Consider the following 14422-nt stretch of genomic DNA (forward strand, 5'->3'; position numbering starts at 1 on the left):
TGAGACACACACGCACAACAAACACAAACCAATTATGAATGCAATCTTTGCAATTTGTGACCAGATTTGACTGAGAGCCTGCCATCGTGCAAACCTCCAGCTTGCGCGATGGCAGGAGGAGGTTGCGGAGAAAAGAGGAGAAAACCTTTTTTTTTTATACAAAATGAGTTAATAGCACAGGCAGACTCTTCACATACTAGAGCACGTCTGAAATAAGTAATAATATGTAAATATGAAATAAATGCTTAAACATGTAGCCACAGCAGTGAACCTTTCAAGCCTGTTTTCTCAACTCGCTGTTTCTCTTCAAGACATTACTCTATAAGCCGTATCTCCAAAACTGGTGGGTCAAACTGAACAACCAGTATGTCAATTTGAAGCTATGAGTCCCTGCTTTCAAATTAAAAAACAACAATCCAGTCCCTCAGTCTAATTTGGCCACATTTTCCTGCCATTTGTAACCAATGTTTAACCCTTTGACTAAAGCGGAAAATAACCAATCTTCCATCTGCGAGCTCACAGTGGGAGTGAGATTTTATTTCTTTCTAGAAAAAAGTTATCCCACCGTTTTTGTAACCCTTTTTTTTCTCCACCCCAGTGTCAGTTGTCTACGGTAATGCTGGGCACTACACTTCCTCTGCCAACCTGGCGAGAGGACTGACCTCATGCTTCCTTCAATGCATGAGGAGTCCCAAGCCGCTTCTTTTCACCTGACAGGGGGGTTCCCTGGTTGGACGTAGCACGTGGAAGGAACACGTTATTCCAATTCCATCAGTCACCCCGGCTGGCTAGGGGAGGCAGTTTAGAAACAACGATTAGCCTACTTTTTGTGAGGGTATACCTACCCTAGGGGACGCGGGGACCCAGGACCTATAGCTGTGAAGCGACAGCGCCACACTGCCCCCGTATATCTGCTTTTATATAACTCTGTCCCTATAATCTAATCTAATCTAAACCAACACTCTAAATGTTTAATCCTAACCCCAATCAGACTCTTACTTATTCCTTAATTCAAATATTTTTCAACTGCAGCTCTACGTCGTTCGACGAACCATGATGAATGGGCCAAGAGACAGAAGCGTATCTAAGCGTGCGACGGGACAGACGGGCCGCACTCACCGATTCGCTGTCGGACTCGGAGGAGAGGCGGGGCATCATGGTGGGCCGGCTGTACTCGGACGATTGGCTGGTGAGCGTGGATCGGCGCGTGGACTGGAAGCTGCTGTTGCTGGCGAAGCGGCTTCGAGGAGGAACACGCAGCAGCACGCCCAGACACGGAATGTACCTGCTGATAGCTGACCTGGCAACGCAGGCAGGCAGGCAGACAGGCAGACAGGCAGGCAGGCAGGCAGGCAGGCAGGCAGGCAGGCAGGCAGGCAGGCAGGCAGGCAGGCAGGCAGGCAGGCAGGCAGGCAGGCAGGGAGGCAGACAGGGAGGCAGGCAGGCAGGCAGGCAGGCAGGCAGGCAGGCAGGCAGGCAGGCAGGCAGGCAGGCAGACAGACAGACAGACATTTTTATTATGAGCATATTGGTAATCCATCTAATTCATCCATCAATCCAAAAAAATCAATCTGGCACTTGATTCTTTAATATTATTACCACAAAACATAAGTGTGTTTGTGTGTGTGTGTGTGTGTGTGTGTGTGCGCGTGTGTGCGTTTGTACCTGTATTTGGGGTGTGTTATGGCGTAGATAATGGGGTTGTGAATGGCAGAGGCCTTGGCGATTACAGCGGGAACAGAGTTCATGTACGGATTCAGCAGGTCAGCATATCTGATGGAGAGGACACACACACACACACGCACACGCACACGCATGCACACGCACACGCACACGCACACACACACACACACACACACAGGCTAGGCAACTACCTATTATGTAAAAAAAAAGAGACTTAAAAACAAGTTTATTTTTTTATGATATTAAAAACTGTGTACATTGGTGACTATAGTCTAGCATTCTAGTCAACTAGTACAAGGTTGACTAGTGGATTTACTATAGTCGACTATTTGAATAGTCGACTAGTTGCTTAAAGCCCTAACGCATGCGCGCACGCACACACACACACACACACACACACGTACCCTGAGAAGGCGGTGAGGGCCACACAGGAGTAGGGCGCCCAGGAGATGACGTAGAGGAGGATGACGAGGAGAGCGATCTTGGCCATCTTCCACTCGCTCTTCATCTTGTGCATCTTCTTCACAGAGCTCCGGAGGCCCTCGCCGTTCATCTTATCCACCGCCCTGATGCGCGCGCACGCACGCACACACACACACACACACACACACACACACACACACACACACACACACACACACACACACACACACACACACACACACACACACACACACACACACACACTTTTAATATTAATATCAACAACCACAGCGGAAGGACACACATATTTACACGGTGCTGTAATCAATCACTAATTAGCCCAGCGGACCTCCATTTGAAAAGACATATGCCAGGGACCCCCATTCTAAGAGATAATGCCAGGGACCCCCATAAGAGAAGATGTTTACGGCTCTAGCAGTGATTCTCACCCCGTTTAATTTCAAGGACCCCCAGTTTGACATGCATATTAGGTCCAAATGCACCCATAAGGGTCCATATTTTGTTTAGCAATATAGAGTTAAAGGTATATTCAGTGATTTCACTTAATTCAAATATCACTAATTTTTTTGTTTTGTTGTGATAATCCTCTCTATCATAGAGTGTGCTGACCATATAAGGAGTTCCTCCCTGTCCCCAGTTAACCCCTGGGGGTCAAAAAACCTTAGGTTTCGTTTTTGACTCTCTATCCTGATTGGACGAAAGGCTGGGTCCCACAGCCAAAAACGAAACCTAAGGTTTTTTGAGTGAAATCACTGAATATACCTTTAAGTTACTGTAAAACATCTGAATTACTTAGTTTAATATATACTAAGTCAACACAATTAGAAATTGTAGAATAATAATTTGAATACGGTAGTAATAATAGTTATTTTGATCAACGTTTGCCTGTTATCTCTCCTCTAATGGTATATACGACATCAATACAGCATGGAATTGTGGACAAAATCGTATCCAAGGTACCTAATATCTAATACCATACCTATACCTGATAGGGTACCTATAATACTTATCCCATTTTGGGCAGGGACCCCTTTTGGTGTTTTAAACATCATGTTATAATTTAGCTATTGAAAAATAGCAGATCTACAAGGTCATAGCGCGCCACCGAGTGGCGTGCTAAAGTGCAAGCCACTTTAATTATGGAACCTGGTTGATACGCACACATGCACGGAGAGGTATATAAAACAGTACAGTATATATATATATATATATATATATTAGCATTTCTCAAGCTTTGCTTTCACGTGTTTGATTGTCAAAAATAGCTCTTTAACGATCTACTGCCATGTTGCGTTGGCATTGGAGACTGCGGAGCCACGTTCCTGCATGTGGCATCATCTGAAAGACGATGGCGTGACTGTGTATACGATCTGTGGACATTCTGCCAGCTTCGCTGACACTAGCGCTCGTTGCCATAATGCAGGACTCGGATTCAGGGGATGAATGTGATGTTTATCCCATTTAGACCTATATATACCATCAATTCTACAAATATCTTCTAAATCAATTCAAGACAGTTTTCTGAAAAGCCTCATGTTTCTATGTCAGTGGTTCTCAAACATTTTCATGTCAAGGACCCCCACAAATATATGCATTTGGCCACCGACCCCCATCTGAAAATATGTTGTTCCAGGGACCCCCCAGAAGCAAAGATTTGAGTTAAAAACGTTCGCTCTGAAAGAATATATATTCAAAGATTTCCACCACATTTTCACAATATTTCTAAAATAGCAGACCTACAAGTTCGTAGCGCGCCACTCGGTGGCGCGCTATGAGCTTGTAGATCTGCTATTTTTCAATAGCTAAAGCACAACATAATGCTAACACCAAAAGGGGCTCCCGCTCAAAATGGATTATTATAGCAAGTTGTGGTTAGCGGATATATGGCGATATGTACATTGTGAGAGGGACAGCCTGAGGGTAAACACCAGGGGTAAGATTTATACATCTGTGAACAGTAGTAATGAGCTGGATAATATATGGCCGCATATGCTAATGAAGTGAGTATTGCACATGTTGACTATATAGGGGGCTGTGAGTTACGATTCTATTGACTGGAACGGCTCTGAGTTGCAGCTCCAGCTTCAACTTCGCAACGCCGCGGCACGGCAACTCGCTGCACACTGAATCATAACCCTTCCCACTTCCACTGGCCCAAAATAATTCCCTACACTTTGTACCTATATATTATTGTCCCAAATATAAGACGACTCTGATCATAAGACAACCCCCATTTTTCCTCAAGACTCATTTGTGGAAAAAGAACATTGAATGTCAAATAGTCTAGTCCCACGGTTATAATACGACCCCGTTTTTTTTAGGTTAAAAAAGGGTCTTATATTCAGACCAATAGGGTACTATAGATAGATAGATTCTTTATTTCTGTGTCATGCACCAAAGGCGCCCAGCCCACATGGACTTACAGGACACACCGTAACATTGCTTCAATATTGCATTGTGTAAGAGAAACATTTTTACACAAACAAAACATTCTGCCTCATTTCCCACGATTTGCATAAAAAGTCTGCCAAAGCAAAAATACCCCTCCCAAAACAAAACTCCAGCTTCTCATAGTCCTCCAACCAGAAAAAGCCAGCACAGATGGTTGTCATCTTACAAAACAATACATGTCTTAACTCTTCATATAAAGGGCAGTAAAACAAAAAATGAATTTCATTTTCAATTTCTTTCAAATCACACACTAGACACACTCTGTCCTCCTCAGGAGTACCAATGAATCTACCCGTTTCTAAAGCTAATGGTAAGGTCCCAGAATGCAGCTGTGCACAAAAAGATCTCTGACCTTTGGATATATTTTGTGCAACATAAGGATCAGGGCCATAATTATTTTTAATAAGACGATATGTTCTTAGTTTAGGTTTGTACCATAAATCAACAGCCCAACTATCCTTATACCCAAGGAACATATAGTTCTGTATTTCATGAATATTACAGCGTAGTCTATTTAAATAAATAAATGATTAATTATTCTTAAAGAATAAAGACTTTACTTCATTAGCCCAGGGGTAACCATTATAAATGTCCCAGTTAAAAATCTTTTTGGTCAGTCTGTCATCGGACATATTAACAAGTCTATTCCAAATACAGTATATATGTGCATGTAATACGTGTTCCCGCTGATGCTAAGGCTCCGTTCCATTTGGTCTACAATGGAAGGAAGAGTTATTCTGCGTGAAAAGAGGAGCTAACGGGCAATTATGGGCACTGTATTTTGCCCGTAAACCTCGAGTTTAGCGGGCATATACAGTTAATATATACGATAATAATATACAGGTGTGATGGTACAATTCGGGACTCGGGAGTTTACCAGGAGTTTGTTGGAAAGTTTAACGGGAGTTTCCTGTAATATTACACATGCGTATTCCATGCTTTTTTGCGCATTCCAACATGTTCCCATATAGCAGGCAGCGATGTAGACCTTTGAAAGTGTGTTAACCCATTCTGAACGGGCACCCATTTTGGTGTCAGCATCATGTTATGCTTTATCTATTGAAAAATAGCAGATCTACAAGCTCATATCGCGCCACCGAGTGGCGCGATACGAGCTTGTAGGTCTGCTATTTTTGAAAAATCGAAGAGCGACTGACATTTTTTTAATCTGATCTCAGGTCAGAATGGGTTCATCAGACCAGTGTTTGTGTCCAGTGGAAACCTCGTATGAATCTGATCTCAGGTCAGAGTTTCTCAGTGATGTGGTATTCCCTGTGAATCTGAACCGGTTGACCCTCTCCCCCACTGCAGCTCCATAAGTCAGAGGATGGATCTCATGGTGACTCGTGAGTCAGCCGAGAGGGGCAGTGAGTTCACATGGTATGTAGATGTAGCATGGCTATTGGCTATACGTGCTCTCTGCCTCTCTCTTTTTTATTCAGGATAATTTATACTGTATAGGCAATTAAGGATATAAAGTAGGCTACCCTATGCCTTTCTTTTTTCTTTTTTCCCTACATACAAATACAAGCAATACAGTGCAAATGTAAAACAATTCACACCCGACATAACATTTAACACCCGACCTAGACAAGGATGGTACAATTATAACTTTGAGTTGACACTTATAGGACTCGACACGACACACTCAACACTCCCTTCATCCCTCATGGGTCTTTAGTCCCTGTTCACTTCACCACCATACAGACATTATCCTAAAACAAAATGTATCCGCGAAATCAGCAAACGTTTTAAGAGAAAATGCATTGTTATAATCATGAGTTGCCCATGCCTGTGTGCATGAACGTGAGACACAGTGTACTTGATATGTATTGTGTACTGCCTGAACTGTAGCATACTTTATAGATAGGCTACGAGAGACATCTCGGTGACAACAAGATATCAGACATAATAACGTGCCTGACCTCGCTGTCACCGAGATGTCTCCCGTAGCACATTCTCCCCTTTCCTCTCCTCTGCCTCTCTTTCTGTAGCAATCACAATCCACTCTTCATTTGGTCTTGTCTCATTGAGAGCCAGGTTGTTAATTGTTTCCCCCCTCCCCCCTATTTTCCTTTCCACACTGTATATGTTTCCCCCCCTATTTGAAGGGTCAGAGGGTTTTTAACACCCCGTGCCCAGCTGCACTCGTCATGGTTCAGACAGAAGGTCCAGGATCCGTGCTGCTGCTGCACAGGCATGGTGTTAAGCCATGGTTATCCTGGGCTCACTGGGTTGTGTTGAAGACTGAGCTGACGGGGTCTATGTAAACAGCATGCTCACACTGTTTAGTGTGTTGTGTTGGACACTGAGCTGACGGGGTCTATGTGAACAGCATGCTCACACTGTTTAGTGTGTTGTGTTCAGACACTGAGCTGATGGGGTCTATGTGAACAGCATGCTCACACTGTTTAGTGTGTTGTGTTGGACACTGAGCTCACGGGGTCTATGTGAACAGCATGCTCACACTGTTTAGTGTGTTGTGTTGGACACTGAGCTCACGGGGTCTATGTGAACAGCATGCTCACACCGTTTAGTGTGTTGTGTTCAGACACTGAGCTGACGGGGTCTATGTGAACAGCATGCTCACACTGTTTAGTGTGTTGTGTTCGGACACTGAGCTGATGGGGTCTATGTAAACAGCATGCTCACACTGTTTAGTGTGTTGTGTTGGACACTGAGCTGACGGGGTCTATGTGAACAGCATGCTCACACCGTTTAGTGTGTTGTGTTCAGACACTGAGCTGACGGGGTCTATGTGAACAGCATGCTCACACTGTTTAGTGTGTTGTGTTCGGACACTGAGCTGACGGGGTCTATGTGAACAGCATGCTCACACTGTTTAGTGTGTTGTGTTCAGACACTGAGCTGACGGGGTCTATGTGAACAGCATGCTCACACTGTTTAGTGTGTTGTGTTCGGACACTGAGCTGACGGGGTCTATGTGAACAGCATGCTCACACCGTTTAGTGTGTTGTGGTGGACACTGAGCTGATGGGGTCTATGTGAACAGCATGCTCACACTGTTTAGTGTGTTGTGGTGGACACTGAGCTCACAGGGTCTATGTGAACAGCATGCGCACACTGTGAGGAGTTTGTTATACTCTCCAGGTGGGAGAGAGAGAGGGCGGTGTGTGATGTATCATCTACTATAGGGGTCGGCAACCTCTTTCACTTGAAGTGCCGTGTTTTTATTTTCTTGATAGTCGGTGCGCCATGTCAACATTATGTTGACTTATGACACCGCCACTCCAACAGATGTTGATTGGTCCATAAATATAACATTTCTTTCTTCTTCCTGACTATTTTCTCTCTCATCAGGACATTGTAATGATCATTATTAATTGCATAAGTGTGCGAGAGAGGATTCTTCTTTTTAAAATATCATTAAATTAAGCTCTCTCAAATGCATGCAAATCCTGCACAATTCTATACATTCATTCAAACTGAATTCAAACTGAATGAATGTATAGACGGAGTCTGGGAGATAGGTGGGTTATTAATAATAAATAACCCACCTATCTCCCAGACTCCGTCCCCAGTCACAGTTCAGTTTGAATGAATGTATAGAATTGTGCAGGATTTGCATGCATTTGAGAGAGCTTAATGTAATGATATTTTTAAAAGAAAGATCCCCTCTCTCACAAGTGTGCCTGTGATTGCCCGTGCCAAAGGTTGCCTTAGGCTACCCCTGATCTACTATACACGGCTCTGCTTGTACTGCACATTCCCCAGTGACTCTGAACTGAAATAGTCATATTTCACTTTAAAAAAATATAATATATTTGATATCGTTGCTGTCGGGAGGAAACCTCGTGTGTTTTTGAGGTTTTTCATATTATTTTTTTGTGCATAAATCAGTGCTATTGAACACCCTTTACGTCTGTGTGTTGTTTCGAAAATATTGAACCAATGGAAAGTAGTAAAAAGCTTTCCCCCTCTCATGGAAGTAATTGACAATATATATAAAGTTACACCAACTTTGATGAGGCAGTATTGCTTTGTTTAAAAAAATATAAGGTTTTCTTTATTTCCTGAAAAATGTATATTTTGGAGTTATGATGAATGATGATTCATCTTAGCTGGCCAGCCCCCCTTCCTATACAAACGCATTGTAACTTAAAGGTATATTCAGTGATTTCACTTAATTCAAATATCACTTATTTTTTTGTTTTGTTGTGATAATCCTCTCTACTATAGAGTGTGCTGACCATATAAGGAGTTCCTCCCTGTCCCCAGTTAACCCCTGGGGGTCAAAAAACCTTAGGTTTCGTTTTTGACTCTCTATCCTGATTGGACGAAAGTTTGGGTCCCAAGGCAAAAACGAAACCTAAGGTTTTTTGAGTGAAATCACTGAATATACCTTTAAGTACAATTTTGAGGTATTGTACTTTCCAACTTCCAGTACTTTTACTTCTACTCCACTACATCTCAGAGGAAAATATTGCACTTTTACTCCACTACATTTATTTGAAAACTTTAGTTACTAGTTACTTACACACAGTACAGTAACCACTTCAGGCCGTGCGTGCGTGCGTGCGTGGGGGAGGGGGAGCAGGAGACAGTGTCAGGAGGATCATGGCCGAGTGAGACATCAGTGCAGACAGACAATCAATACACACCCCGCTAACACCTCATAAATCAACAGCACATCAATAGAGACATGCATGCACACACACACACACACACACACAGTCACAGTCACAGTCACACACACACACACACACACACACACACACACACACACACACCCTCACACACACACACACACACACACACACACACACACACACACACACACACACACACACACACACACACACACACACCTTTACTTGGTCGCACTTTGCAAGCCCTGCCTCAGCAAGAGGCCTGTTCAAGGCATTATCTCAGGGTGCCACAAGGTTAGCTTTATTGTCCCTTGCGGGAAATTGGTTTCCACTTAATGTCTATCTACCGGGTAGACTTAGACATAAAACTATAAGCAATCATTTCAAGTGGTGAATGTAAAGTGCATTATAAATAAAATCCATTATTATTATTATTATTAGAATGCACTCTGTTCCTATACCCGGAAGGAGGAGTGAAGTCAACTTTGAGCAACTTAATGCAAGTGGATGGGAGGAGAAATCCGGTGCCGTCTCTATTAATATATACTTTAAGGTACAGCCAAGCTGCCATGTGACAAGTTGATGCCGGCAAGCGCAATAGTCTAACCAAGTAGTGAACTGCAATTTACAATTCAGTAGATGCTCTTAATTCACGGCAAGTGCTACGCGCTAAAGTGGAGTGTGAAGACGTGAAGCTCAGCTTGTAGATCACATACACAGTGTGCATGCGCGTGTGCGTGTGTGTGTGTGTGTGTGTGTGTGTGTGTGTGTGTGTGTGTGTGTGTGTGTGTGCCATGCGTGTGTGTGTGCGTGCGTGCCGTGCCTCCTCACCGGGTGGTGCAGCGGATGGCTCTGAAGATGTTGCAGTAGCAGAAGATGATGATGCCCAGGGGGATGAAGAAGACGAAGGTGAAGAGCAGCATGGTGTAGGAGCGCACGGCCGGCGTGAACGTCACGTAGTCCCAGGAGCACGACGTCAGCAGGCCCTCCGGCACGTACGCACCTGCAGGAAAGGAAAGGTACTATGTTTACCCAGGGTAACTGGACTAAGGAAAGGAAAGGTACTATGTTTACCCAGGGTAACTGGACTAAGCGCAAGAACTTGTTTACAGCCAGGCCCTGCTCATAGAACATTTCATGGTAGGGGTTCAATGCCTTGTCCAAGGGCACTTGCAGGGGGCACCGCCAAGCATAACATGCTTTAATAGCATGTTAACCATCCATGTCGTAATGGGTCAAAGGTCCTGCAACATTCTCGCTAACACGACTAACGCAAATGATATGACGGATGCTTGTAACTGTGATTTGTTGCTGTACGCTGATGATTCTGCTCTGCTAATGTCCCGCAAGGATCAAACCACATTAGCCCATTCTGACCTGAGATCAGATTCATACGAGGTTTCCACTGGACACACACTGGTTCTGATGGACCCATTCTGACCTGAGATCAGATTCTAAAAATGTCAGTCGCTCTTCGATTTTTCAAAAATAGCAGACCTACAAGCTCGTATCGCGCCACTCGGTGGCGCGATATGAGCTTGTAGATCTGCTATTTTTAAATAGCTAAAGCATAACATGATGCTGACACCAAAATGGGTGCCCGGTCAGAATGGGTTAGAAAGCTCCCTGAGTGAGGAAGTAGCCAATGCTAGTTCCTGGCTTATAGATAATAAAGTTATCTTTACACTCAGGGAAGACAGAATCAATTCTGTTTGGCTCGAAAATCCAATTAGGAGACTTCAAGATCAGACTTCAAGATCAAAATGAATCCGGAATACATAGCAGCAAAATCATCAGTGAAATACCTGGGTCGTATTTTGGAGGGTAACTTAGACGGCCGAAGTATGGCCAGCAAGGTGCTAAGCAAGGTCCCCGGACTGACTATGTTTCTAGCTCGAACAGCAAGATACATGGATAGGGAGACAAAATTAGTGGTGGCCAACTCCCTTATCCTGTACCACGAGGGCTTGATTAAGTCTTTTAAAACAAAGCTAAAAATAGACTGATAAGGGTTATACTAGGGATGGAACCCAGAACCCATATAGGAAGGAACCAGTTCAGAGAGCTGAACTGGCTCAGTAGAATCAAAGGTTACAATGGCTAGACTAAACATGGTCCATAAAATTAAATACGGAGAGGTCCCAGCAGTTTTAAGAACATGTTTCAGGCAGGTAAAGAGGTACACAACCATTTCACCAGAGCCAGTATTGCAGATATGGTGCTCCCTGCAGCAGAGAGTACACAGGTTCCCTGTGTACTCTCTGACATTTTAGTCGAATTTTTAGTCATCATAGCTTATGGTTTTTATTTAGTTTCCATTTAGGTTCCGTCAGTGAAAAAAGCTATAGTCGACGAAAACATTTTGTCATAGTATAAAACGACAGAATATCAACACTGCAGCCGCAGGTTGGCAGTAACACTGCAGCCAGGTTGCCAGGTTGGCAGTAATTCGCAGTGCTTCCATGTCCAGAGTGAACCTGCTGTATATGTTATCAAAGTAAAGTATGCTATACTGATTAAACTATACATGTGGAAATCAAAGGGGCTTTTTCTATTGGCTGTAGGTGGAATTCCACCCACTGAAGTTTAGCCCTTTGGTAAGAAGTCAGTGACCTATCGTATGTGTAGGTGTGAACATGCACACACGCACGCACGCACGCAATGCACAAACACACAGATTACATCATGTGTAGTGTCAGTAATGACACAGGTGACAGCACACGGCAAGCAGACTTTCTGGTATGTGTCTTCTGTCTTGTCCGTGTTGAATGGCCGCCCCAATGTATTTCCAATGGAAGTCACATGGTTTGACCAAACATTTGTGTGTGTGATGGGGGAGGGGGGGGGGGCAATCAAACACAAGTGTTTGGTCAAACCACGTGACTTCCATTGGAAAAGCATTGGGGCGGCCATGAAACACAGGCAGAGCACAGCACAGTTGTTCTTTATGTGTGTACGAAGCCTGAGGGTTCCCTTGATTAACACTCAGACAAACACACTCTCCCTTCTGGTGGAGACGTGGAAGGAAGCCACAGTTCATCAGTCTACCTTCTGACAGATGATACTGGCTGCCCTGTGAATGAACTTCAGCCCCCCAACACACTGCAATTAAAAAAACATGTGAACCGGAGAGTTACAAGACTTGTGGGAACTTTTGGGGCGGAAATTGCCCGTATCTACAATCTCACAGCAGTGTGGCGTGACATGTTGTGCATGAGCTTGTCCATGGGCTATTTTCGGTGAATATATGTTTGGTGTAGTAGAGGTGGTGGGCGGATTCAAATATAGACTCTTGGTTTTCTCAAGCCTGACAGCTCTTCGCGACTGTGCCTCATAAAAAGGAATGGGGTGATCACTGCCTGCCTCCTGTGAATCATTTTATTTTTGTTTAATTTCATTTTATTTTGTTCTTTTGTTCTTTTGTTCTTACGGAAGCTGTCACCTCTTTGTCATTTCCGTTCATGAAACTATACTATATTGAAATTGCCTAATGCAGGGGATCCTAAACAGGTAGGTGGCGAGTCCAGAGGGAGTGAAGCCCCGCCCTACTACAAGTAGCAATGCAAACACTGGGCGCGTTTTTCAGATTTTTAGTAGCATCTTTCCGTCGGTTTCCGAAAAAACGCGTCCAGTGTGCAACCCACCTTCAGGGTTAGATGTAGGGGAGAGCCGCCAAGGATGTAACACTTTGCACGTTTCATTTTTTTACTCAGAGATCCGTTTATCTACACTATTTTCAGGCAACGGACGTACACATGTCTGCTACCATAAACCACTTCAAGTTTTTTTGTTTGTTGATAAAACAGGTCGGGAGTTATTAAACCGAACGTGGACGCTGTTCCAGTGTTACATTTGCTGCGCATATCGGATTAATTGTAACGGCATGCATGATAAATGTAACAACGCTAAAAAACACCATTAAACATATCATTTTCAGCTTAAAGCAATTATATTTAATTGAAGCAACTCCTTAGCATTGTTTTCATACCATGGATGTGATAAGAAAATGTATCAAACATAAGGGAAATATTAAATAGTATTGGTGTACCAGTTTGGGCGTTTGAGACAGTTCAATGGGAAAATACATTGATTAAACAAACGATTGATTGATTGAGTTGTACAATGTTATACAACCCTAAACTAATTTTAGAATACACTCTGTAATGAAGACAGCTGACTGAACATATAATATTGGTCAATATGTCAAATATGTAAATATTACATATAATGGTATTGGATTTTGCAAGTTTTCTTTGGCGTTGCTTACAGACCAAAATTAACGTGAATTCTGTCTAAACACGATGCAAACTAATGAAGAACATAAGCATGAAGACATCCATGTGGATTTTTATTCACCAACATCAAAGAAAAAAATTGTAGCACACATATACTCCAGGTGTAAAATGTTACGCTTTTCGAGAAAAGTCAGTTTTTCGCCAATAACTCCCCGTAGGATGAAGGCAAACACTTCAAACTGCCTGGGCACGTAGATTACGTTGCTGTACACATACTGACGGCGTACATGATGGCGTTGACCAATCAAGAGATAATTTTCATGTTACAACCATGTGTCACGTCTGCCACACCTACCCGGTCTTCCTCCCCTTCTTTCTAAATCTATCCTCTATTATAGGAGTGGAGACAGAGGTGCAGGAGAGGAGGCGGAGGCAACCACAACCAATCAGCACTACTATAAAGCCTGGTTCAACCCTTCATGCCCTGCCAGATCATCCGTCTCTGTTGGACCATAGTCAGTCTTGTTCCACCACCCGGGCTAGCAGCATCTTTCCACCTCGGTGTGCTATTCTGTTACTTACATCTACCCTCCTGTTTTCACAGTGACCTTGTACCACTCCTGGATCCGGACGCCTGCCAAGTTGCCTGCCTCACCTGCCTCTGCTCTGCTCCTCATGTCAGAAGGATAATTATAAATAAATCTATATTCTAAAACTGCAACTCCGTCTTGTCTGTCTCCTGTCTGTACCTGGGTTCAAGCAATCATATATATGACACCATGAAGCGTTACAATCGTGGCGGCTCTCCCCTACTTGACGTGCAGTCAATATGAACACAGCAGAGCGCTCCCTACACCCCACTGACAACCAATCAGAGCGCTCCCTACCCCACTGACAACCAATCAGAGTGCTCCCTACCCCACTGACAACCAATCACAAGCCAATTTTTTCCGCGTCCGACCAAAGTTTTGTGTAAACCGCAATATCCCTATTTTGAGT

At 43.7% G+C, this 14422-nt stretch overlaps 1 protein-coding gene across 1 annotated transcript in view; it reads right to left on the reverse strand.

The window, feature by feature from the left end:
• opn4b (opsin 4b) overlaps nt 1–14422 on the reverse strand; it is a 93103-nt gene that overhangs the window by 21347 nt on the left and 57334 nt on the right. Inside the window, exons 5-8 of the mRNA XM_083788254.1 lie at nt 10020–10191; nt 2088–2249; nt 1666–1773; nt 1120–1300 (exon numbers count right to left, since the gene is read on the reverse strand). Of these exons, the coding sequence (XP_083644380.1) occupies nt 1120–1300; nt 1666–1773; nt 2088–2249; nt 10020–10191 (623 nt within the window). The remainder of the gene's footprint in view (nt 1–1119; nt 1301–1665; nt 1774–2087; nt 2250–10019; nt 10192–14422) is intronic.

This window comes from Protomyctophum parallelum (genome assembly GCF_964188405.1).
Source record: "Protomyctophum parallelum genome assembly, chromosome: 17".
Lineage (NCBI taxonomy): Eukaryota > Metazoa > Chordata > Actinopteri > Myctophiformes > Myctophidae > Protomyctophum > Protomyctophum parallelum.